This window comes from Euphorbia lathyris, chromosome 2 (genome assembly GCF_963576675.1).
Source record: "Euphorbia lathyris chromosome 2, ddEupLath1.1, whole genome shotgun sequence".
Lineage (NCBI taxonomy): Eukaryota > Viridiplantae > Streptophyta > Magnoliopsida > Malpighiales > Euphorbiaceae > Euphorbia > Euphorbia lathyris.
The window spans coordinates 13,651,776-13,679,316 of NC_088911.1; the positions used below are offsets into that span (position 1 = coordinate 13,651,776).

The 27,541-nt window shown below is 35.8% G+C and overlaps 1 protein-coding gene across 4 annotated transcripts; it reads right to left on the reverse strand.

The window, feature by feature from the left end:
* Window positions 1-1,300: 1,300 nt before the first annotated feature.
* LOC136216732 (tubulin-folding cofactor D) lies at window positions 1,301-27,518 on the reverse strand. 4 transcript variants are annotated; one of them, XM_066003288.1, is made up of 18 exons: window positions 27,180-27,518; window positions 26,546-27,093; window positions 25,511-25,613; window positions 25,026-25,202; window positions 24,452-24,625; window positions 20,655-20,771; window positions 20,457-20,561; window positions 19,790-19,960; window positions 19,105-19,320; window positions 12,466-12,664; window positions 10,958-11,163; window positions 10,643-10,867; window positions 10,015-10,554; window positions 9,658-9,927; window positions 9,292-9,336; window positions 8,433-8,618; window positions 6,514-6,807; window positions 1,301-1,542 (listed from the first exon to the last, which is right to left on the reverse strand). In XM_066003288.1, exons 1-17 carry the CDS (start codon window positions 27,375-27,377, stop codon window positions 6,517-6,519), a joined length of 3,771 nt encoding a protein of 1,256 aa, XP_065859360.1. In that variant the 5' UTR covers window positions 27,378-27,518; the 3' UTR covers window positions 1,301-1,542; window positions 6,514-6,516. The 4 variants fall into 4 exon arrangements, with proteins under 4 accessions (XP_065859360.1, XP_065859359.1, XP_065859358.1 ...); XM_066003287.1 differs by lacking the exon at window positions 1,301-1,542 and adding an exon at window positions 5,937-6,309; XM_066003286.1 differs by lacking the exon at window positions 1,301-1,542 and adding an exon at window positions 5,938-6,291.
* Between the last annotated feature and the right edge of the window lie 23 nt (window positions 27,519-27,541).

The window sequence follows — 27,541 nt, forward strand, 5'->3', positions numbered from 1 at the left end:
GTCTCAAAATAACTGTTGGGCGATATCAAAAATGGAAGATTAATAAATTTTAGTTTTCATTTAGAGAGTTAATTTTTAGAGATATGGTTTTAGAAATAATGATTTAAAAAAATAAAAGTAACGTAAGTCTAAACAACTTTAATTCTTGAATATTTCTATTTTGAGATCGTCAACTGTTATTTTGAGTTATTAATTGAAATTGATTGGTCATAATGTTAGAAAGTATAAATTAAATGACTTTATATTACATTTTGAAGTTTAATGACCATATTGTTAAAATAAGTAAAGTTTAGTGCCCTTGAGTGTAATTTACCTATTTTTAATTTACATATTTGGTTTAAATTATTCTAAAACGGCACTTATCATTATTAGAATTTAATCAATCCTTAGTTGAAATGTGTCATTTTCAAATTACTTTTAACAACATAAAAATAGTGGACTATAAATTATTTTCTAATATTTTTTTTAACAAATTAATTTTACAAGACTTAAGCAGTTTAGGAGGAAAATTGATTACTTCATCCACATATCTTTTATATAATTTAGCAATTACATTGTAAATCCTTTAATATCGGTGCAGTGCGTAGAGGGTGTTCAACGGTCAATTCAAAATAACCGAATAGCACCTAAAATGAAAACCAAATCTAACTGAATAATATTAACAAATCGAACCAAACTGAACCAAACATTTCTCGATTTCATCATTTATGAAATAAATTATTTAAATATTTTATTTTATGAATTATATATGTAACTTTTGTACGTATCTAATGAATTATTATTTTATATTTTCAATGGACCTCAAAAATTCTTTTTAAAATTATTATAGTATGCATTTAGCGATATTATTTTATCCCATTAGTCCAAATCAAAACCGGAAAAAATTATTATTTAATCGAGATTTTACGAGTCATTTTGAGGTTCATTTTTTCGTTTTTTTTTTGTTGATTAAGCCATAATCTTGAAGTTTGATGCATTGAGTCTTTAACTAATTATAATATACATATTAAGTACCTAATGATAAAAAAAATATCATCTTTCATTTTTTGGTTCATTAAGTTCTTTATTTGGATATATTAAGCCCTTTATCATTTATTTTCTATCACATTAAACTTTGCTTATCAAATTAGTAAGTTGTGAACATCTAATTATATTAAAAAGACGTTACTAATTTTATCTGTATTTAAACTTATTAAAAAATATATTTTTTACAATTTAAATTAAAGTTTTTCTACAATCACATTACACATCCAAAACTGCTTTCAATCAGTGAAAAAAATACAAATTTTGGTTGCATTTCTAACGAAAAATGCCACAGATACCCATCTAACAATCCGTGTAACCACAAAGCATCTAGTAGTAATCAACCCTTTTAGTTATTACACTAGTAACTCAACACATATTTTAGGTAAAAAGTAGAAACACAGAAAACTATATGTTCTAACATCGGAAAATTTCTGTCAGTAATTCTAATTCCTTTTTCATTATCTTTCCATTGTCGGAGGGTCGACTGGCCCACCGTGTCCGCCTATCTCTCCATCCCTAGATCACATAATGCAATTATAACATGATTATCCGTTTTCACACTCTTAGGCTCTTCAGTTAAAAAAAAAGAAACACACTCTTAGGCTCTTAATTCAATTTCCGTATTTTTTTTAGTTTGAACACATTGACTAATTAATCAATTATAATTGAACAGATTCAAATAGTCAACTGCTAAATACCGCAACCAAATTCCTTATCTCTTTTGGATTTTTTTACCCTTCTCATAATTTTGACAAAAACTGAAAATTCTCTCTCCAAAATCATAAATCCGAACAACAATAATTGAAATTATGAAAATAATTGATGTGTGACAATCCGAACCCCGAAAATGGATGATTACGAGTCGGAAACATTAAGATTTACATCTTTTTTATCAAAGAACTCATGAAAATAATACATATTTTTCATGACGATTTTTCATTTTTCGTCACAAAAAATAGGACAATTTTTCATCATAAAAAAATTAAATGATTTAGTATTTTTCGTCACTAAAAATTTTACGATTTTACATATTTCAAAATTTGGCCTAAACGGATGCGGCATACCGTTGACCTATGGCGGGAACGGATGCGGCGTACCGCTCGACCCATGGTGGGAACGGATGCGGCATCCGTTTAGACTAAATTTTAAATTTTCTCTCAAAAAAAAATTCCCAATTTTGAAATTTTTTTTATGCCAAGGACAAAATTGTCCAATGGGTGTCGTGATAAGGAATTTGGTTGCAGTATTTAGTAATATCCTTAAAATAACTATCCATTACTCATTTCGTCTACATTTGAAATTGCTTTTTTTTTTTTTTTTTTATCTGTTTATTTAAGGAAAAAAAATGCATTGTCATTCCTTGGCTTTTCAATTTAACCCAATTAATCATAACCGCATGCATTAAATCGATGGTTACCTAAAAATTATCTACGAGCATCAAACTCGGTCCAAAATGCATTACTCATTTTACCTACATTTGAGATTGCATTTTAATAGTTTAAAAACATCTTTTTTTTTTTTTATGGGTTAAAGTGTAAAAATACCCCTAACGTTTTGGATCAGGAACAATTTTACCCCTAACGTCTAAAATGGTGCAATTTTACCTCTAACGTTAGAAGCCAAGAGCAATTTTACCCCTAACTTTGATAAATTGAGTCAATTTTAAACACTATTATAAAACATAAATAATTTTGTTCTTATTCTACACGAATTGCATAACAATTTATTCTAAAAAAAGGATTTCATGTTTTTTTATAATTTAATAATAGAATTGGAGATTAATATTTATAAATTCGGTGAATTTTTTGGCCTAATTCGTACAAAAAGACAGTATATTTTTTAAATTTTTTTCACATCCAAACATATGTTTGTGATTTGTTACTGATAAAATGATGCACGTATGAAGTGTAAATGACAAGATTCATTACCGAGAAGACAGTTTAATGAATTATTTCTCAAATTGACCCAATTTATCAACGTTAGGGGTAAAATTGCTTTTGGCTTCCAACGTTAGGAGTAAAATTGCACCATTTTAGACGTTAGGGATAAAATTACTCATAATCCAAAACATTAGGGGTATTTTTACACCTTAACCCTTTTTTTATAGGTTTAGTATGGCTAGAACAAAACTGTACAACCACATTTTGAGCTACAGAAAATGGAACATCATATGTGACAGATACATAAAACACATAAAACGAGTCATGCATTATTAACCGAATTTGATATTCAATTGAATTTGACCTCCAAATCTTCTTCTTTTTCAGGCGTTCGAGTTCAGTAATTCATTTTGGAAGTAACATCAAAATTATTCTCTAGGTCCAATTCTTCGGTGAATATCATAATTAATTATAAAATTACAACTAAATTAAAGTATCAAATTTAATTTTAAATACATTATTATTTTCTATATATAACAAATAAAATATGTTTTTACGTCCTAATTTAAAAATTCTAAACTCCAATTTATAAATTGTAAACCCTAAACAATATATACTAAACTCCTAATGTATAAAAGCAAAAAGCATTATTAGGCCTCTGATCTTTCATTTTTGGGTAATTAATTTATTAGTCCCTATATTTTGACAAAACACACTGTTTAGTCACTGTATTTTCAAAAACACATGGTAAGGTCCCTAACTTTTTTCTCAATGAACTGTTTAGTCCTTCCGTCTATTTGTTAGATTTTTTACCGTTTATGACCTCATAAATGACTAAATTACCCTTTACTATTTACCTTCAAACTTTAGAAGGGGAAATTCAATTTAAAAGAAGAAGCTATTTGTATGGAGAACAAGAAAAAGAAAATACACAATGCTTACGAATTTGAACGATTAAGAAGAAAATCAAGAAGAAGAACACTCAAAGTTGATTTCAGATGCATTAAAGTTTAAAGCAAATGAAAAGAAGAACATATATCCAAATTGACTAACAAAATCTTCATGAGAGTCTAATGGCAGGGACTAAACAGTTCACTGATAAAAAAGTTAGGGACTAAACAGTTCATCAAGAAAAAGGTTAGGGACTTTATCATGTGTTTTTTAAAATACAGAGACTAAACAGTGTGTTTTGTTAAAATATGGGGACTAATAAATTAATTACCCTTCATTTTTTGGTTCATTAAACCCTTGATCTTTTATTTGGATACATTAAGTCTTTTTTTAATAATTTCAAATACAGATGAAATTAATAATGTATTTTTAACCCAATTTTATGTTCAAAATTACTTTTTTTGGTCATCGATCGCTTAATGAGACCAAAAATAAATGATCAATAGCTTAATATATCTAAATAAAAGATTAAAGACTTAATGAACCAAAAAATAAAAGATCGGGGACCTAATCATGCATTTTGCCATTTATAAACTCTAATTCTTAAAACCAATATTATCAGAACCGGACCGGACATCAAACCGGATTTGTAACTGGGTCACGGATCACTTGGTCAGATCGGATGGCTCGTATTGGTCGAACCGGATGACGTAATAAATAAATAATATTTATATATAATATATATTAATTTAAAATTATTTTTCTAAATTATATATATCCAAAATAAATTATAAACAAATTTTAATTTATTTTTTTTTGTTTTTTTACCAATTAAAACTTAAATATATAATGAAATATTCTTTTAAATACAAAATTAATCTAATTATTATTTTTTTTTTTATTAAGGTGGCATATGAATAGGGTTGTTTCTATTTAGTTTATCTTTAAAAAAATTTGAAGAATGGCAATAAAAGTAAGAAAGAGAAAGAGGAGTAGGAGTAGGAGGTAAAATACTAAAATCTGGTGGGTTTTGAAATGTGATTTTAGCTGTCAATCACTTTCACACGTTATCTTCAAAATAAACCCTTCATCTCCTTCCTCTCTCTTCTAACTTTCTAAACTGACTTTCATTTTTTAATTTTTTTTGGTTGAGAAAAAATTCACCCAGCAGCATTGTTCATTTATTCCTCAACAATAACACAAGCAAGCAGCACCATGGAAACTTAGACATATGATAAACCAAATGTTTGATGAGATGAAGCCTATCTATTCTCTCTCCATCTCCCTCTTCGCAATCTCCCTCTTCTCAGTTCATCTCCCTCTTCTAACCAGATCTGTATTTTTTATTTTTTTATTTAATTTTTTTATAAATCTTCAAAAAACCGGAGTTGCACCGGTTTCCGGTTCAACTCCGGGCCAGTCCGGTTTGTTGAAGATCCAACAAACCGGCCGACTCCGGACTGCTTGCCGATTTCCGGTCCGACCGGCCGGTCCGGTCCGGTTTTTATAACATTGCTTAAAACATATTAAAAATAATGATTTTAGGTGTCTTCTATTCTTTGTTTTTTATAAAGTAAGACTTACTTTATAAAAAATGTAAACTTAGTTTGATATAGTGCAAAATTATAATTTGGCATAATTATAGATTGTTTTTCGAAAGTGTATCTCCATGTAAATTTGCCTTTTTTATTTCACCACATTCAGCCCTTAATCCTTTATTTTTTACCACATTAAACACATGATAACCGGAAAAGATAACTTTGAATATAAAAATCAGTACATAAAGCACTATTCATTAATGCGAAATTTGTATTTTGAAAAAACTAGAAAGAAGTTTTTCTTGTGTATTGTGAATATATGAAAAAATGTAAAAACATTATTTTGAGCTGTAAAATAAACGATGATGTGTTGAGATAAAAGATCATGGCTCAACTCACTAAAATTGGAAAGATCGGGAACCTCAAATGCTTTTTTGCCTTATTTTAATACTAATCTACTCCATCCATTCCACAATTTACTTTTTTCACCAAATATATTAAATTTAAGTGTCAATGTGTTTTTTTAACATTTCAAGGCTTATTCTTCAACCATTATATAAAAGAGAAATTTTTTTAGTTAACCGATATAAATTCATTATTTTGACTCTATATTAATTGTATTTTTTAATTTGCGTGAAATACCCTAGAATTACTTATATAATGAAACATATGCAACATTTGTTATCATAAATAACAGCAAACGTGGGAAGAAGAAAAATTATCTAAAGCACGTTAATAATATAAAACGTTATATAAAAATGAACGAAGGATCTATTTCCTCAACGACTAGCAGTTCACGCACGGAAAGGCAAGGAAGTTAAGTTCATGAGACCGAAGGCCCAGAATGAATTCACTGACTGATCACCGAGCAAGAAAGACACTTTACCGCACACCATCCAACGAATCAACCCAACGAATCAACGATGGGGGAATAAATAAAGGCAGCTTTCCAGCATCTAAAGATGATACAACAGCTGTGAACGAATAAGTTTCAAGAAGTGGACCGGAGAGAAGTTCGCAGATAGAAAATGTACACAGATCTATCTAATGAACACGGTTGTCATAAATACTAATTTCAGACAATAATCACACACTGACACAAGTACGAATAAGGAAACTTTGGACAAAACTCGTAAATGAATGCAGCAAATGCAAAAGAGGACAACAGAATTAAGTACCTGTTAAAATCCAGTTGATTCAACGAGTGAAGAATAAGAGGCATTTTCATCGTTAGTCGTAGGCCTCTTCGCACCATCTCGTTTTGATATTAGATCTCTGCTGCTCAGAAGTTGTCCTGGTTCAAGACCTGCAATATCATACAATTGTGATCTTTGATGTTTTGCAGCCTCAATGTCACCATCCCAGCATGTCTCCGATACAATTTCAAGTGCTTTGTCCATCTTGTCTTCAGCCACCAGATTCCCATTTTGCAGGAGCACAAGGTAAACTTGTTCAGCAGAGGCTTTCCTAATCTGAGTTAGATAAAGAATTTCCATTTCAGACGTTTCTGTTAGATCATCCACTTGACACAAAAAGAATCATGCAAAACACATTATTATATTCTTCGACTTTTCGGACAGTATAGGGTCTCATGTTGCACGGAAACTTAGATTTTAAAATTTTCACGTTTCCGTATCCATTTCAGAAACCGAAACTCTCGGAAATTGTTAGGAAACTTTGATTAATGCCTTTTACCAAATTTAAAGGCTTTCACGTTTCCGTGAATTTTTTTAAAAAAAAATATCGAAAATAATTTACTTAAAATCTGGATACTCGTTTTCAGGATGCAATGTTTTTTCAAAAGTAGATTATTGTTAATCACATCACATATTCACTAAATCCCTAATACGTTCTAAGTCATCTCAAAATGGAAAAAAAAAAATCTCTTTTTCATCTATTATATGCCTTGTATATAGTTTTTTTAAGGGTAAATTTCAAAAAAAACCCCTGTGGTTTCACTTTTTTGCTAAAAAAGGACTGTGGTTTTTTTCGTTTCAAATACAGGACTGTGGTTTATTCCGTTACACTATTTACGGATTTGGTGAAGATGCCGTTAATTTGCTGACGTGGCTGAAGGGCAATTATGGGTTTTTAAAAAAATTAGGGTAAATTTAAGAAAAAACCCTGTGGTTTCATTTTTTTGCAGAAAAAGGACTATGGTTTTTTTTCTTTTCAAATACAGGACTGTGATTTATTCTTTACACTATTTACGGATTTGGTGAAGATGTCGTTTATTTGCTAACGTGGCTGAAGAGTAAATATGGATTTTTAAAAAAATTGATCAATAAATTTTTTATAACTATTTTGGGTCTACAATATTTACCGATGAATTTTTTATAACTATTTTGTGGCTACAATATTGACTATAAAATCTCGCATGAGCGCAATCTCACATGGTTGTTCAAGGCCTTTTATAGTCAATTTTTTTTAAAAACTCATATTTGCCCTTCAGCCACGTTTGCAAATAAACGACATCTTCACCAAATCCGTAAATAGTGTAATGGAATAAATCACAGTCCTGTATTTGAAAAGAAAAAAAACCACAATCTTTTTTCTGCAAAAAAGTGAAACCACAGAGTTTTTTTTAAAAAAATTTATCCCAATTTTTTTAAAAACCCATAATTGCCCTTCAGCCACGTCAGCAAATTAACGGCATCTTCACCAAATCCGTAAATAGTGTAACGGCACAGTCCTGTATTTGAAACGAAAAAAACCACAATCCTTTTTTGGCAAAAAAGTGAAACCACAGGGTTTTTTTTTGAAATTTACCCTTTTTTTAATGCGCTCGCACACACATATATATATATATTAAAACATACATTCTCATAATCTTAAAATTGTATCGACATATCCATATTTTTTATTATTGACACGTTCCCCATGTTTCTTCTTCCTTTATGTTTTATAAATATCGTTTCCCTGATTCCATTTCAGTTTCCGCATCCGTTCCATTTCCATGTAACATAGGGTCTCAATTAACAAAAAAAAATAAAGGCAAAATTCAAGGCCCAAATAGCAAGTACATTTTGCCGAACAAACAATGGAGAATGACATGACTCAATCATGCACCAAACTGAGAACTTGTTAAGCCACATACCTTGGGAAATCGATGGCAAAGGAAAGCAAGAAGATGAGTAAAAGCCCGAGTATTTACAGGATCCGAAAGTGAAGCAATGTATCCCAGTATTGCAATTCCAGCATATAACTTAGAGAAGTCCTTGGATCCTTTCAACTCAACGGCAAGGGAATCTAAAACACCAGCAGCAAAAGGCCGAGACTGCACCTGGAAAAAACAATTTAATAGATGTATCAACCTATATACTAATCCCAAGTGAAGCATTTGAAACATTACAAATCCATTATAGATCCTCATATTATAACTAAGTGAGATATCTTCCGTGTTTGATGTGTTAATAAATTTAGTGTCTATTTGGTTCTCTTTTTTTATAGCTCCTTTTTGTTGTTTTAATACAATAAATATAAAGTGATTGGTTAGGATTGAGAAAAAGTTATTGATAGCTATTTTGGAAGGAAAATCAGCTAATGTCAGCTACCAGCAACAGCTGAACCAAACAAGCCAATAAGAATCAACTAGGTCATATTCAAACTCACCCCCTTCAGAAAACTAACAACGAACAGATTAGAGAGAACAAACAAACTATGAGAATTTGATTTAAAACCTGAAATTTCTCCCTATAATTTTGTGGCATGATGTGAAATATAGCAATTAGAGTTGTAATGAAACATTAGCATATAATATACCTAAGATACTTGCAATTTCACTTCATTTACAGATAATATGTTTTCACTTGCCACAGCTAGCAATAATATGAAGAAAAAAAAGACATAAATGCAAGAAAAACAACCAAAGGAAAAGAAATCTCTAGTTGTAACTTGCAATAATAAGATTCTGAAACCGACTAGTACAAGTAAATTTAAAAGCAGTACAAACTAACCTCCATGTCCAAGAATATCTTTTTGCTGAAAAGAATCTCAATTGTCTGAAATACACAAGAGAAACAAATAAAGAAAAGCTTCGTGAACAAACTACAAAAAAATAAAGGTAAAAGTATAAAACTATTTAACAGTTGTTATAGTGTATACTTCACAAATACTTAATTTGCTTGCTTATTAAGCAAAAAGAAAAGAAGAAAGAGAGAAAAAGAAACTTCTGAAGAATTCTTCAATACACAATTTTTTATTGAAAAACATCGGATATTAATATGAATTGGGCCTTTAACTATCAGCTTAAACTTTTAGTTCAATTGGTTCCATGACACACCAGGAAAGTTTGAACTTATTTAGCAAAAAACTTATGCTACCTTCAAAGTGGGTACGATGACTCTATCACATTTTTTGTACTGTTCGAGCAGCCACAGGAAGTCAGAAGATAACATATCCTCTCTTTTCCTTCTCTCGTTAGGGTCTTTAGTTTCCTCTGCTTGAAGATAATCCAACAACGCAGAGAGTGATGCCTTCCTTAATGATTCTTGCAATCCACCAATTGAAATAACTAAGCCAGACAGCAGTGATCTACTATAACAACTAAACTGAAGTAGTTGGATAAACCGTGGATATGAAAAGGAGGGCACCTACAAGAAAGTTACAACAGCCTCTTCTTAATCATAGTACTCAAACATGTAACAAACCAAAGAAGAGAAGATGCTAGGCATACTTACAGCCCATTTTAAGTCTCCTGCATTAGGAACAATTTCTTCTAGTTTTTGCCTATGCGGAATAAACGGGATGCATATTGTCTTGTTATACAAAATTCTTTGGAGAACCTTTGCAGCAGTTTCTCTAATTTTATCCATTTTCTCTACAGCTTGCTTAATGATTACTTCAATCACATGGGTAGCAAGATTTGAATCAAAAAGTAAAAGCAATTGCACATTCTCAGGATCTTCAGACATCTCAAGGGAAGACTCAACTGTATTGGATTTTCCAATGGAATCCATAAAACAAAGGATATTTGTACATGCCTCAAGGCCTTCCATAGCAGCTTCACGAACCCAAGAACCAACATCACCTCTGTTATCAACGGAATAATCATCTAGAGCTTTAAATAAACTTGACATCACTTCTTCCTTGATCAGATGACACAAGGAGATACGGTCCTCTGCAGAACATTCTCTTTCCTGAGTTAAGGTCCTGCAAACTGAAATGAGTCCCCTGACAGCAGTTACTCGTGCTTCAGCATCCCTGTCCTCAGGGTTTTCCTGCAAAGAAAATAAGCAACGTTAATATCATAATAGAATAATGACACTGGAGAATGTTAATAAGGTCAGCATCTTTTAAGAACTATACCTCAATTTCACAGGCGCTACAAAGCTTCAAAAGTACATCTTTCCACCTTTCAGCCAGACATTCACATGGCAGAACACCTAGAGCCAATGCTGATCCCCTTCTTACAGCAACATTTTTATCAGTCAATTGTTCCAGGTACTTTGATGTCATACCAAATGTATTTCCACTTTTTGAATTGATAAAGTATGCTTGTACGAAGTGCTCCAGAGCTTTAATGGCAGCATTCTGTAGATTATGTAAAAAGTATAATTCAAAATTACACATGTAATTATCAGCAAAAAGAAACCTAAGAAGGATTAGTAATAAAGACTGAACCTGTATTTGAGAATTAGGATGTCTCAAATTCTCATTAAGTGTATCAAGCAAGCTCCGTTTTATCTTTTCTGTTAATCTTAAGCGACACAGTGAGATGCACTCAATAAACCGGGAAACAGCAGAACGCATTATCTCTCCACCCTTCCCACGATAAAGACGTGCTTTTTCAATAGCAGGAACTATGCCGACTATATCTTTCTCCCTATCTGAAATGGAGAAATTGGCCAAATTTGTGTATCAGACATGTATTCACAATCAAAACAGCAATCTATTTAAATGCACTACAACCAGGGAAGTAAAAGGCAATTTTCTTCACTATTCTTTTAACAAATTTCTGCAGTATATTGATCAATTTGAAACCAAACTCCCATTACCATATCCAAAATCGAACGTCAGAGGTACAGTGGTCTTGAGAACCATAATTAAGCCATTATCTAAGTTTACACATAATGACTACCATCAACTGTCCACAAAATAATCTAATGTAATTTCATAAGAATAGCAGTAAACCGAAACTAATTGCTCTATGAACCGGCCTGTTCTTTCATGATAAAGACCAATCTGCTCAGTTAATGTAGCAAAGAAAAAAAATTCTACAAAAGGTGACGAAGGCACACTCGTAAGTAAGTTCATCAAATGGAACAAGTCCAAGCCGGTTTTTGATATTTCTTTTCCCACCATATATAAATTCAATTTATGACAGGAAAACATACTTCACAGTTATGAGATAAAATGATCAGGCAGTAACTAACAACATTTCCAAGAGTCTGCAAATAGAAATAAAATAAATAGGGTAATTAATTTATTAGTCCCTATATTTTGACAAAACACACTGTTTAGTCCCTGTATTTTCAAAAACACACGGTAAAGTCCCTAACGTTTTTCTCGGTGAATTGTTTAGTCCCTAACGTTTTTCTCGGTGAACTGTTTAGTCCCTACCGTTAGACTCTCATGAAGATTCTGTTAGTCAATTTGGATTTGCATTCTTCTTTTCCTTTATTTTCCTTTCTTTTAAATTCTAATGCATCTGAAATCAACTTTAAGTGTTATTCTTCTTGATTTTCTTCTTAATCGTTCAAGTTCGTAAGCATTGGGTCTGTTCTTTTTATTGTTCTCCATACAAATAGCTTCTTCTTCTAAATTGGATTTCCTCTTCTGAAGTTTGAAGGTAAATAGTAAAGGATAATTTAGTCATTTTCGAAGTTATAAACGATAAAAAATCTAACAAACAGACGGAAGGACTAAACAGTTCACTGAGAAAAAGGTTATGGACCTTACCATGTGTTTTTAAAAATACATGGACTAAACAATGTGTTTTGTCAAAATATAGGGACTAATAAATTAATTACCCAAATAAATATGTGAAGCACAAACATAATCCTTATAAGTAAAAACATCACAAGGTATCAAACAAAGCCTGAACTGAAAGTCATAAAGAACATAATAAGAAGTTTTGGCAGCATTCCAATAAACTAGAGAGCCTGAAGGAAGGAAATGGGTATACCAACCAATGGCAAGAGAGTAATCACACCGATTTAAAGCCAAAACAACTTCTCCAACAGCCAGGGTTGCGCCATGACGTGTGCATAGATCAGAGGATAGGGTAGAAGGAATCAACTTCTCCAAGACAAAGCTCGCAAAGTAATCAGGATTATATTTGACAAGAGCAGAAAGGGCCTCCGCAGCAAGTTCTCTTAAGCCTTTATCCTAAAGAAACCAATCAATTTAAAACTAAATAATAAACAAGAATATATGTATGATAAATGGTAAAGCAAAAAACAAAGGCGCATGATGCAATTTATCAAGTGCTATGATAGTTTTATGACTGATCACTTTAGTTCGGCCCTTGTCCCAGCAAAAAACAAAAGAAATTGAAACCCACACCCACACCCAGCAAAATTGACTGCTAAAAGGAAACCCAATTACGTGCTCTTCATAACTTCAACCATGGTGGTCATAGGCACATCAAGTGAAATTGCATGCTTTTAAAGAGAGAGAGAGTTCAAGGTTACTGAAAGGACAGGAACAGAGGTTAAGGCAATATGCAAATGCTGTGACAATCAAATGTCAGAAATCCAAGAGTTATATTCCCGGTTACTATTTTTTTTGTCTCAGCACGAGTTTTTTTATTTGGGGCTTTGAAGGTGTATCCCCTGGTGAATTAGTTAATTTTTCTCATCTTTCTCCAAGTTCTCTTGCAATCAAGTAATATCTTCCATCTTTTTTGCCACCCCTTTTTTGTTAAAATAGAATGTCATCGAAAGGAAAACTAATGTGTCTATCTAGAAGAGAGGGGCAAAAGAAAAAATTATATATTTATACAGTCAACATCAACATAGTTATTAAAGGCGCGCTAAAGAATGAAAAATATAAAACCATAAATGACAACAATTAACGTTTAATTGTGATAAATTCTAAATGCAACAAATACTAAATCATATTTGTTGAACTATACTTCGAACGATCAATCAACCACACAGATAAACAAAGTTCACAAAGATCACAGATTGGATCTTGAAACAACAATCAAAAGAATACACACAGAATTTACCCTGGTTCGGCTTAACTGCCTACATCCAGCAACTTCACTAATCAATGGAGATTACAACAAGATTGAAACAGTTTCCTCTGTAGAAACTCTCGTGTTTTCCCAATCCCCAACTTAGTATATCACAGTGTACACTAATGACTTAGTCTAAGAATAATCTCTCTTGTGAAACTACTTCCCAACCCAGACCTTTTATAGCCTTTACAAGATTGTGAAAATACCCAAAATATCCTTACTCAAAAATGTACTAACTCAGCAAGACCTACTGACCAGTGGTAACACAGCAAGACCATGTTGACCTGTATTAACACCTCAGTACCATGCTGATCACAGCCATTATACCGACTTGTTGAATTACTTCATGCTGACCTGATTACATACAATTATGCTGACTTGATTACCCAGCATCATTCTTGTAATAGAAAACAACGACGACTTACAATGCTGACTTGTTGACTCAGCATCATCAGCAAGTGATAGAAAACAACGACTTACAATCTCCACCTTGTCTTTCTAATCACTCCATCAACTAGTGAAGAAAATACACTCAAGGACCACTGACCATCCTAACCAGTTTCAAGCAATGTTCAAATTTACTACTTGAAACAGATTTGGTCAGCATGTCGGCTGGGTTATTTTCAGTTCCCACTTTCACCACCTGAACAGTACCAGTGCTAATCACATCCCTGACGAAATGCATTCTCACATCTATGTGTTTGGATTGCTCGTGAAATACTTGGTGCTTTGACAGATGTATAGCTCCTTGGCTATCACAGTAAATCTTCAAACCATCAATCTGTGTCACTCCAAGTTCCGTTAAGACTCCTCTCAGCCACATTGCTTCCTTTACTGCCTCTGTGACGGCAATAAACTCAGCCTCGGTTGTTGACAGAGTCACAACTGACTGTAGACTTGCCCTCCAACTTATTGCTGTTCCAAACACAGTGAATACGTACCCGGTTTGGGATTTTCTGGTGTCAATGCTACCAGCATAATCAGAATCAACAAAACCTGCTACATCATCCACTAGGGCTTCAGCTCCACCATAACTCAAACCTTTACTCAGTGAGCCTTTGACATACCTCAGCACCCACTTCACCGCTGACCAATGTGCTCTTCCTGGATTTGCCATGAACCTGCTAATGAGACTCACAGCATCCTCATCAGTTTGAGGACTCTGCTTGCTGCTCAGCTTGAAGTGACTTGCAAGTGGAGTGAGAACGGCCTTTGAATTCGTCATACCAAAACGTTCTAACACCTTGCTCAGATAAACTGACTGACTTAGGAACAACTTCTTTCTTCCTCTGTCTCGAGAAATTTGCATTCCTAAAATTTTCCGTGCTGACCCGAGATCCTTCATCTCAAACCGTGTGTTTAGTTGTGCCTTTAACTGATTTATGGCTGCTTTGTTGTGACAAGCTATAAGCATGTCATCAACATATAACAAGAGATAAATCTTAGAGCCATCACTAAGGTCTCTACTATACACACACCAGTCATAACTAGACCTATGAAAGTCCTGACTTATCATAAACTCATCGAACTTCATGTACCACTGTCTAGGGGACTGTTTCAGACCATATAGAGACTTCTTAAGCAAACATACCCGCTGGTCTTTACCTCCTATTTCAAAACCCTCTGGTTGTTGCATATATATGACCCCATCCAGGTTTCCATGAAGAAAAGCTGTTTTGACATCTAACTGTTCTAATTCTAGATCAAAACGAGCTACAAGAGAGAGAATAATCCTTATAGACCTATGTTTAACAACCGGTGAATAGATTTCATTAAAGTCTATACCTTCCTGCTGAGTAAACCCTTTGGCCACCAACCTAGCTTTAAACCTAGGTTTCTCTACACCAGGTATCCCTTCCTTTCTTTTAAACACCCACATTGAACCGACCAACTTCTTATCAGGAGGTTTATCTACCAAAATCCAAGTTTCATTTTCATCAAGGGATTTTATCTCATCCTTCATAGCGTTAAGCCACTGTTCCTTGTCAACCGAATTCACAGCTTCCCTATAGGTTACAGGTTCAGATTCTTGTACTTCCTTAGCAACACTAAATGCATAAGCTACAAGGTCCTCAAAACCATATCTAACCGGGGCCCTAGGGACTCTTCTTTCACGGTCTCTAACAAGTCTATAGCTTTGACTGGACTCAGTAGAATTACCATCACTGACTTCTTGCTCGGTTATACGGGTGTTTTCACTATTTTCTTCAAGCTCCACCTCATTCTTAACACTCTCAAGGTTTTGAATGGACTTAGGACTACTCGGTTCTAACTGAGTTTTCTCTTGGTTTTTCTGATAAGGAAAATCCATCTCATTGAACACAACATTTCTGCTGACTATGGATTTCTTATAACCAGGTTCTAGGCACCACAACTTATAGCCCTTGACTCCTATAGGGTAGCCTATAAAAACACATCTTAGAGCCCGAGGTTCTAATTTTTCCTGTCTAACGTGTGCAAAAGCTGAACAACCAAACACTCTAAGTTTTTCATAATCCTCTGGGTGATCAGACCACATTTGCATAGGTGTTTTAAAACCTATAGCAGATGATGGGCACCTATTGATTAGGTAACACGCAGTTTGCACTGCTTCAGCCCAGAAAGACTTAGGGAGACTGGATTGGATTAACATGCACCTAACTCTCTCTAGGATAGTCCTATTATACCTCTCTGCTAGGCCATTCTGCTGTGGAGTTCCAGGAACGGTATGATGTTTGGTTATACCTGACTTCTTGCACAAAGTGATGAAATCTTTGTCAAGAAACTCCAAACCATTGTCGGTTCTCAACCTTTTGATTTTCTTTCCTGTTTGGTTTTCCACTAACACTTTCCAATCCTTGAACGTTTGCAAAGCCTCATTCTTATGAGCTAGAATATAAACCCATACTCTTCTAGAGTAATCATCAATAAGGGTCATAAAATAGGTCCTCCCACCATGAGACTTAGTTCTTGTTGGCCCCCATAGGTCAGAGTGAATGTACTCAAGAATGTCCTGGGTTCTATGTATTGCTGACTTAGGAAACTTGACTTTACTTGACTTCCCTAAGACACAGTTCTCACAGAAATCTATCTTTCCTATGTGATCTTTACCAAAACAACCCTGCTTCCTAAGTTCATGTAAACCAACTTCACTCACGTGACATAGTCTAAGGTGCCAAAGATTGGTTCTATCAGTTTTAGACTCGGTGAGATTTACTTTAGAGACTAACACAGTACTACCTAAGAATGTGTATAGGCCATTACTCATGGTACCTTTCATAACAACTAAAGATCCTCTAGCTATTCTTATGATACCCCCTTCGGCTCTATAATTGTATCCTTGTTTATCAAGCGTACCCAAAGAAATTAAATTTCTTTTCAGTTCTGGCACATACCTCACACCGGTCATAATCCTTTCTTGACCATCGAACATCTTCAGCCTAATGGAGCCTTGACCCAGTACCTTGCACAACTTGTTGTTGCCTAGAAGAACCCTCCCACCTTCTTCTTGAAAGTCTTCGAACCACGTCCTGTTGGGAGTCATATGGAACGTACATCCGCTGTCCAAGATCCAGTCAGTGTTTGGATCTTTATCAGTGACAGCAAGGACCTCAGCGCTCTCATAACCTTCTTCTACCACAGCGGCTTCGCCTTGATCTTTAGGCTGACCGTGACTCTTGTTCCTCTCAAGACAGTTTTTTCTGAAATGTCCTTCCTTATGGCAGTGAAAACACTTGTAGACCTTGCCTTCTTTATTGCTTGAGGATGGAGTTTTGGACTTTTTCCCGTTCTTGTTCTTTGGCTTGTGAGAGTCCTTTTTCTCAGACCTTCCACGAACAAGCAATCCTTCTGCAGCTTCAGTGTTGGTGCTGGCCTCAATCTGTTTTGACTTTAGAGCCATAAGAACTTCTTCCAGACTTAGTGTTTCTCTAGCGTACTTCATGGTTTCAACGAAATGACTGAAAGAAAGGGGTAAAGAATTCAAGATCATTATGGCCTGATCTTCATCTTCAATCTTTACCTCTATGTTCTCTAGGTCAATTATGATCTTTGAGAAATCATCAAGATAGTCTTCAACTGGCTTGTCCTCGTTCATCTTGAAGCCGAAAAGCTTTCCCTTAAGATAAACTCGATTGGTGAGTGTCTTCGTCATGTACAACTGTTCAAGCTTAAGCCAAACCCCAGCAGCTGAGGTTTCCTTCGAGACTTCTCTCAGCACCTTATCGCCAAGATACAGGACGATCGTACTGTAAGCCAATTCAAGAAGATCTTCTTTCTCCTCCTTCGTCATTGTCGCCGGAAGTTCTTTCTCGCCCTTCAGAGCCTTCGCAACCTTCATTTGAACCAAGATTGCTTTCATCCTCTGTCTCCATAGAGCAAAATCTCCCTTACCATTGAAACGCTCGATCTCGATCTTTGTAAAACCCATTGCTCTGTTCTTGATTAGCTCTGATACCAATTGTTGAACTATACTTCGAACGATCAATCAACCACACAGATAAACAAAGTTCACAAAGATCACAGATTGGATCTTGAAACAACAATCAAAAGAATACACACAGAATTTACCCTGGTTCGGCTTAACTGCCTACATCCAGCAACTTCACTAATCAATGGAGATTACAACAAGATTGAAACAGTTTCCTCTGTAGAAACTCTCGTGTTTTCCCAATCCCCAACTTAGTATATCACAGTGTACACTAATGACTTAGTCTAAGAATAATCTCTCTTGTGAAACTACTTCCCAACCCAGACCTTTTATAGCCTTTACAAGATTGTGAAAATACCCAAAATATCCTTACTCAAAAATGTACTAACTCAGCAAGACCTACTGACCAGTGGTAACACAGCAAGACCATGTTGACCTGTATTAACACCTCAGTACCATGCTGATCACAGCCATTATACCGACTTGTTGAATTACTTCATGCTGACTTGATTACATACAATTATGCTGACTTGATTACCCAGCATCATTCTTGTAATAGAAAACAACGACGACTTACAATGTTGACTTGTTGACTCAGCATCATCAGCAAGTGATAGAAAACAACGACTTACAATATTCACAATCTTAATCATAAATTCTAGCATGGAATAAATCCCAAGTTAACTACTCTGACTCTTCCACAATCATAATTCATAATCATAAAACTTAAAAGCTAAATCAAATCCTATGTTTACTTTACCTTCTTTTCATCAAGAGTCTCCATATTCTACCATGCAATAAATCTGAGTTAACCAATAACTACTTCTACAGATTCGTATTTGTTCTTTTTTTTTTTTTTTGCTTTTGGTCTTAAATAACTGTTCTCTTTTTCTTCCTTGTTTATTTGGGACACCATATGATACTCTAATGAATGGTGGAGATTAAGCATCCAAGTGAAGGTATAAAATACAAAAAAAAAACCTAAGTCAAAGAGATGCGCCCATGCAAGCCTCTTTTAACAACAAAACCGCACAAAGGCGTGCCTAGGCGTGAGCTTTTGGAACAGAGCCCACCTTTGGCATTCTGAGGCGCTAGGCCTCGAGCCTAAGGCATGCTTTTAATAACTATGAATATCACTTTCAATTAAGGCATAAAATTGGAGTATTCAGTGCATACCCAGTGTCGAATCTTGTTACAAAGAAGATCTTCGGTGAATGCATTTAAATATCCTTCATATTGAGCAACAGAGACAGCAACTTGGAGGTAAGAATTTACTCGTGAAGAAAGTGAAAAATAGTCTGCTGCATTCACTATGTCAATGCCATGTGGATAATTCCCTTGTCTTCCAACATTCTCTTGAAAAGCAGCAGCAGCTGCTCTTCTGCAATTAACCTGTGCATCACAAGTCAGAAACTCTGGCATGATAAAACAGACGACGGTCGGGTACAAGGAAAAAAATACTGAACAAACAACTACTCTGTTTTTTTATAATGAGTTTGAAGTTCATCAATTTGTTCATTTTTATATGACTTTTTTATAATACCTATGCACTTTGGGAAGGCTTTCTCAAATTTTCCCTTATATGCACTAAGAGAGAGGTTTAGTATTTTTTTCAAAAAAAAGAGAGGTTTAGTATTAATGCGAACTACCCTATAATTAGGACATCATAATTACAAAAAAAAAAAAAAAAAAGAGAGAGAAAAATTTGGCATGGAAAGTAGAGTTTTAGCCTTTTAGGAGAGAATTATTAAGGCTAAATCAGTCATTTTAATAGTGTAATAAATATCTCATTGGTCCTAATGAAAAACGTTAAATGACATAAAAAAAAGAATGGAGTATCCTCTAAAAAAAGGTTTAGCACCTCTCGATCATAGCAAGCCACTGTTAGTAGGTGCGGAGCAAGCTGTTCCAATACATTTCTCATGTCAGCGTGATAATAGGCACGACCAAATGCCCAACAGACATATGCAGCTGCATCACGTACATGAGACCCAACACTATGAGGACCTCTTCGAATATCATAATGCAGTGCCTGTAAAGGAATATATAAAGGTCAGTTGCAATACGAAGTGAACACACATAAGAGATGCTTGAGGAGACGCATAAAAATGGTTATAAATCACAATCACAACACCCAGCAGGCAATCAATTTTAACAATGAGAATTTAAATATGTTTGGTTAAATGTGTGAAGAAAGAAATAATTATTTGAATCACATATCATGTTCACCATGTAAATTAAAGTAACAGAGATAAACTCAAATACGAATAATTTGTACTGCACAAAGATATTGTGTTTGGCAATCTCAAATTACATCAGTAAACCAACAAAATTGCAAGGGAAAAGAAATGAAGTAAACTTAGATTTCTCTCTTATATTTCAGATGTTTATAGGAGAGATGAAAATGAAACCAAGTTTACCATAATACTTGTTATGCATTGTAATTTCAAGAAAGCATAATAGTGTGAGCTTGTGAGGACACGAAAATCGATATGATTTTAACATTATAACTTGAAACATTATCCAACCTTCACAATAAAAGGCACAACTTTGGGAAGACTGACAGGCAAAAGTAACCCCCTGCGTGCCAGCTCAGCCAATGCTAAGCAAGCCCCATGCCATGAACCGTCACCCTGGAAAAAACAACATTTCATCATGGCCTGACACCTTATGATTTGTAAAGAGAGTTAAACAATAACGTTCAGAGAGCAACAAGACGAGCATACTTCTCCAGGTGAAAACAGTTCCAAAACAGATGACAAGACCTCTTCTGACAGGGCAGATGTCAAACGGGAAGTAATGCGGCCTACACCTTTTGCAGCAGACCACCTTACAATAGTGTCCTACATTAACAACAATGTCAATATTAAATCAGCCATGACAATGGAAAATATAGTGAAAGGCTGAAAGTTCAACACCCTTCAATTGTTATCATAGATAATATATGTATCAAAGCTATATGTACAAAGTACAAACACGTATATCTTTGTGAAGAGCATATGCTATTCATGTTTTAGAAACTGACAGAAGCTGAAGGTCCTAAGTGATCAGGCCTATCATTAAAGCACAATGTTCACATGTGACTCTTATTAGTCAAGAGAGTGAATAACCAGAAATTTGCAGAAACCAACTTCAAGACTGCGCTATGTTTTTACTAGAAATTTGCAGAAACCAACTCCGCCTGTGAGGGTCACTTGGTGGCCTTTACAGCCGGTCCCAAGCCCGGACAAAGGAGGAGGATTGCGGTAGGTTTGTGGCGGCCAGCGTAAAACTTAGCCACATCTTATGACATGAACCATACTATAAATACCGTTGGGGCGTTCCCTACTCAGCGACGCGCTGCACTTCCTAGACCCGGGTGTAGTGATAAATGTGCAAGGGTTGCTAGGTCGTCGCCCCGAAGCGGCGCGCCACCCTAGGACCCGGGGGTGGTGTCAAATATGCAAGGGTTGCGGGTAAATAAGCTAGTCCACGGTAATGGTAGGGGTAGGGGTAAGGGTAGTAGGTTACGCTTTGGGACATGGAACATAGGTTCTTTGACAGGAAGATTAGCTGAAATTGTAGATGTTATGAAGAGGAGGAGAATAAGTATAATGTGCCTACAAGAAACCAAGTGGGTTGGAGCCAAGGCTAGAGAGATAGCTCCTTGGGGTTATAAGCTTTGGTACTCAGGAAAGGATAAGGGTAGAAATGGAGTAGGTATTCTTATTGATAGGGAGTATATTGATGATGTAGTAGCGGTGTCTAGGAAGAGCGATAGAATTATGAGTGTTAAGCTAGTGATAGGGGATGAGGTTGTGAATGTCATTAGTGCATATGCGCCACAAATAGGATTAGATGTCTCTATCAGACAAGCTTTTTGGGAGGACCTAGAGGAAGTGGTGCAACAGGTTTCTAGGGATGAAAAAATGGTACTGGGGGGTGATCTCAATGGACACGTGGGTTCTAGGCGAGATGGGTTTGAGAGTGTTCATGGAGGGTATGGTTTTGGAGATAAGAATGAAGCAGGAAATGATATTTTGGAATTCGCATCAGCCTATGACTTGAGTATCATGAACACATGGTTTATGAAGAGAACATCCCACTTAGTGACTTATCGGAGTGGCGGTAATGCGAGCCAAATTGACTTCTTCTTAATAAGGAGTGCTTGGAGAACGAGTTATATTGATTGTAAGGTGATCCCTGGTGAGAGTACGACAACCCAACATAGAGTAGTGGTGCTTGATTTTCGAAGTAGGAGATGTATGAGAAAACGAACACCACAAGTGGAGACTAGGATTAAGTGGTGGAAACTGCAAGGGGAGAATCAACAAAAATTTGTGGATGAGATGGCCAAAAAAGATATTTGGACTTGTAATATGGATTTAGATATAGATTCGATATGGACTAAGATGGAGCATAGTATAAGGGAAGTAGCGAAGGAAGTTCTAGGGGAATCTAAAGGTAGCATGCCACCAGGTAAGGACACATCTTGGTGGACAGAAGAAGTACGACAAGCAGTAAAGAGTAAGCGAGAATCCTATAAAATATTGGGGAAATGTAGGAGTGACGAGAACTGCGAAAAATACAAAGAGGCTAAAAGGGAAGTAAAGAAGGTCATACGAGATGCTAGAGCAAAGGTGAATCGGGATCTGTATACAAGATTAGATACGAAAGAAGGGGAAAGAGACATATATAGAATTGCTCGGATGAGAGATAAGAAGACGCGAGATCTCGGAAAAGTTAAATGTGTGAAGGATGTGGACCAGAAAGTCCTAGTTGGAGATAAGGATATCAAGGAACGATGGAGGTCCTATTTTGATGACTTATTTAATGGAGATCGCAGACAAGATGTTGGAGATATAAGTATCCATCACGATATGATAAATCATGAATGCTTGCGGAGAATTCAAAAGGGTGAAGTCAAAATGGCATTAAGTAAGATGAAGTTGAAGAAAGCAGTAGGACCGGATGGCATCCCTATTGAGATTTGGAGATGTTTGGGAGAAAGAGGAATCGAATGGTTGACGAAGTTCTTCAACAAAATTTGGAGAAACAATAAGATGCCATCAGAATGGAGGAAAAGTATCTTAATCCCTTTGTATAAGAACAAAGGCGATGTCCAAGATTGTGCCAACTATCGGGGAATCAAATTAATGAGTCACACTATGAAACTTTGGGAGCGAGTGATCGAACAAAGGCTAAGGAGGACGGTGAAGATCTCGGAAAACCAGTTTGGCTTTATGCCGGGAAGATCAACTATGGAAGCCATCCACCTAATGAGACAATTAATGGAGCACTATCGAAATAAGAAGAAAGACTTGCATATGGTTTTCATTGACTTGGAGAAAGCATATGATAAGGTACCAAGGGAAGTACTTTGGTGGGCCTTGATAAGGAAAGGCATTTCGCGGAAATATATTGACATCATAAAGGACATGTATGAGGGAGCATGCACGAGTGTACGTACTAGTGTTGGGAAGACTGAAGAGTTCCCTATTACGATTGGAGTGCATCAAGGTTCCGCACTAAGCCCATTTATTTTTGCCATCGTTATGGATGAACTAACAAGTTCACTGCAAGATGGTATACCATGGTGCATGCTGTTTGCAGATGATATTGTGTTGGTTGATGAGACGAAAGAAGGAGTGGAGAGGAAGTTGGAACTATGGAGACAAACTCTAGAATCTAGAGGCTTTAAGTTGAGCCGAAGTAAGACAGAATATTTGGAGTGTAAGTTTAGCGGCCATAGGAGTAGGGAGGCAGGGACAATCACCCTAGATGGGAGAGTTGTTCAGGCCTCGGATTGCTTCCGGTATTTAGGATCTATTATCCAAACGGATGGAGAAGTAGATGGAGATGTTGCTCATAGGATTAAAGCTGGTTGGTCGAAGTGGAAGAGTGCTACGGGTTTCCTTTGTGACCCCGGCATGCCTAATAGATTAAAGGGAAAATTCTACCGGACGGCAATTAGACCAGCATTGTTATATGGTACGGAGTGTTGGGCAGTGAAACACTGCCACATCCATAAGATGTCGGTGGCGGAGATGCGTATGTTGAGATGGATGTGTGGTCATACGAGAAAAGATCGGGTGAGTAATGAAATAATTAGGACAAAAGTAGGGGTCACATCTATTGAGAATAAAATGAGAGAAAACCGACTAAGGTGGTTTGGCCATGTGAGACGTAGAGCGCTTGATGCGCCGGTTAGGAGAACCGAAGAGTGGCAAAGGGATGTAGTGGTGAGGGGTAGGGGAAGACCTAAGCAAACTTGGAGGAGGGTGATCGAGAGTGATATGAGTTTACTGGGAATTGAGGAAAATATGGTAGTGGATAGGACGGAGTGGAGGGAGCGAATTTGTGTCGCGGACACGACTTGATTTCACGGTTATATATGATGGTTCATGTTAGCCGACCCCGTATCATTTCGGGACTAAGGCTTTGTTGTTGTTGTTGTATTTACTCAAAGTTTATGCTTTAGAAGCTAGCCAGTTTAATAAGGCATAATCAAGTCCATTGGAGGGTCTCACCCTTTGGCACATACCGTGTCTCTCAATCCAGTAAGTAAAATCTCAATGATCTCTTCCACAATTTCAGGAATTTCCATATCTTCCTCTTCAATGAAGTTTGCAGTTTCTTCAGGTTTGGTGGCATTAATGTTCATATCATCATCAGAAGCAGTAAGGGAAACAGTAACTCCAAGTGAGCTGATCCTGCCCTATGAATAAGATGAGAATGCTGTAAGAGTACTGTTTTAATTGGTTGCTTGACAAGTAACAAATATATTGAATTACAAATATATGTGTTCTAAAAGTAAGCAACATGAAAAGATAACACAAAATTAATTGGCAAAGGAACTATAGAAGCACATAACAGGAGATCTTGTGATCACACTACCACGATAGACAGAAGAAAAAATCCTTTAACATTATCTGTGGTGTCCATGAGAACTTTTACAGCAAGTCCACAGACAAACCAATGGATTGTAGCTATACAAATGTGTAGCTGTGTGTAGGCTATAAAACACATTGTCTATCTGTGGCTTTATCTTATTATAATGACATAGTTAAAATGCATAATCTAAAGCAGTATGGTCCAAAAATTTAGCAAACACTAACCACGTAACACCAGGTCGGTGGACGGTGGGGAAGACAAATTAATCCTATCCTCTGCGAAAGCTTCACTAGATATTTGCGGAGCAAAGGACTACGAGCTGCAGCACCAGACTTCACCAATGATGATGAATCATTCCAAATACTAGGAACAGCATCCATCAACACTTTTCTACCTCCTGCCTGACCACAGTCATTAGTATTTAAGTCATCCAAGAAAAAGAGAATGTTCCTCCCCATACACCCACTCACCACCACAAAAATGAAGAGTAAACAAACGGAAAGAGCTAGCTATGAATTGATAACCAAGTATAATTTGTGATGCAATGAAAGCTTTTTGAGAGTTAAGCTAAAACTATAATAGAAACAATTGTAAAATTGAAAATTTAGATTTGGAAGAAAAATTGTGAAAAAAAGATGCAGAACACAATTATGAACTACCCCCAATTTATGCATTTTAGCTAAGAATTACGAAACTATATAAGGCAAACCTTGAAAATAGAAGCCAGTGCTTCCGCAGCACCTAGTAACCGGAAGTGAGACATAGTATCATCTTGTCCTGAAGATAATACTTCATGTGTCCATTCAATGAAGCTGAAAAGAAATAATAGAAAGCAAGTGAAAATAGTACAAAAAACAACTTTCCAGGCTATAATAGTAGAAGGCTTTTAAACTGAGACAAATCAATCTCACAAGGCCATGAAACCCCAATAAGACTGAAGCCATTTCCGTTGGTAGTAACTAAAGGTACCAAATAGTACATCCGTTGTGCTTGATTCAAGGCTCCCAGCAAGTTAATCCACTGTTGTTATGGTCCCAGTGATATATGATAAATGCACAGCTCAATCTCATGCCAATGCATGAAACACTCCAATATGTTATTAGAAAATCCGCGCAACCATAACATATCAGTTCTCTTCATTATAAATGATAAATATAATACTGGCATAAAATCCATCTCAAGGAGGATACCCGCAGCCCTTTCTGCCACCAACTTTAGCTTGTTGAACCTTACAGTTAACCTTAAGCTCAGCCATAACTGAATGCAGTGACCAACAGCATAAATAAGCTACCAAAAGTAATGAAATACCAACATCTTTCAACAATCCACCTCCATCTGCCCACCCATGATTCCTTTGAAGCACGTCAGTATCCAAATAACTCATGTACATGTATGATAGGAAGCTGAGCCTGAACCTTGTTCATTTATATTCTCCTATATGAATTGTAATTGGACATCCCATTTAAATATGAATCAAGATGTATTTGTAGGATTCTATCCGTTAACAAGGGGCAATGGTACAAATATGCACCACCAATGAAATTACATATTAGCTCCACCAATCACCAAACAAAATGTACCTCTATGATAGACTCTTTACGGAAAACTAAACTTTGTCCGCTACTTGTCACCACAAGAATAATTAACTGACTAAATGACCGATATGAAGATTGGCGCAGATTTTAAGCAAAAATGTTAGCTTTAATCATTATTATTCAGTGGTAACATTAATGATAAGAAATACCTGTTAAAGGCCACTGGCATATCAGGACGAGTAAGAAGCTTCGCTAAAAGCAATCCGGCCATGGTGCGCATAGGACCCGCACTAGAAAGGTAATCCTTACAATACTTCAATATCCTCAAGACAAGAGGAGCAGGTTCAAGTTCCCCAAGATCATTACTATTTGCAATACTAGTATCAACAGATGAAATATCAAAAGGAACCAATACGAGAATAGAAAGCCATAGAAGTATCACACATTTCGCCTCCATCTCGCCAGTACTTTCCTGCCTCAACGACGTCCCTGAAGCCGTACCATGGCACTTCTCCAAGAGAGAAACTGCGAGCTCCAAATCGGATACTTGGTGCGGGAAGAACTTAATAACAGCCTTGTATCCGCAAACAGTGACCAGGCAATAAATGATAATACATATAGGCTGAATTACTTGAAGAATCTCATCAGAAGCTACACCCAATTCAATTGTTCTATTACGGACAATAGACATTAATGGAGAAACTATTGTCTCCAAATAAGGCTCGAGCAGTTGCCCCTCTTGTTGGTACTTGTCCATCTGAAACACCATACATAATAATCAAAGGAAAAAACAGTACGAGATTTAGTAAAAACACATAACATAGAGAGGAAAAAGTGAAGTACAATTGATCGGATCTTGTAGACGGAAGAGATATCGGAGACGCAGCGATTGGAAACGATTTCGTCGAGGAGGGACTTGACAAGCTTCCATTCCAGCAAGAAGTACTTCTGCAGAAACCTCCTGCAGTCGTGCTCGTCGTCTTCTTCCACAGCTAACGTTTCCTCTTCCTTGGTTTGAGCCTCCACTTCTACTGCCGCCATTTTCAACACCGAATACGGACGAAGATGTTGGCTTGGATTGGCGCCGGGAGTATTTGATCTAAATCTGAAAATGTATCTAATGACGTATTTATTTCAAAAAATTTGAAATCAGTCTCGTTTCTAAGCAACAAATTTTAGTAGACATATAAAAAATAAAAAAAGTT

Excerpts from the sequence above, each read along its gene's own strand:
- LOC136216732 (XM_066003288.1), bottom strand. The coding sequence starts at position 27,377 with ATGGCGGCAGTAGAAGTGGAGGCTCAAACCAAGGAAGAGGAAACGTTA. Across the intron at positions 25,614-26,545 it reads ATGCCAGTGGCCTTTAACAG|CTTCATTGAATGGACACATG; the intron begins GTATTTCTTATC and ends ATTTCTTTTCAG. Across the intron at positions 12,665-19,104 it reads GTAACAAGATTCGACACTGG|GATAAAGGCTTAAGAGAACT; the intron begins GTATGCACTGAA and ends TGGTTTCTTTAG.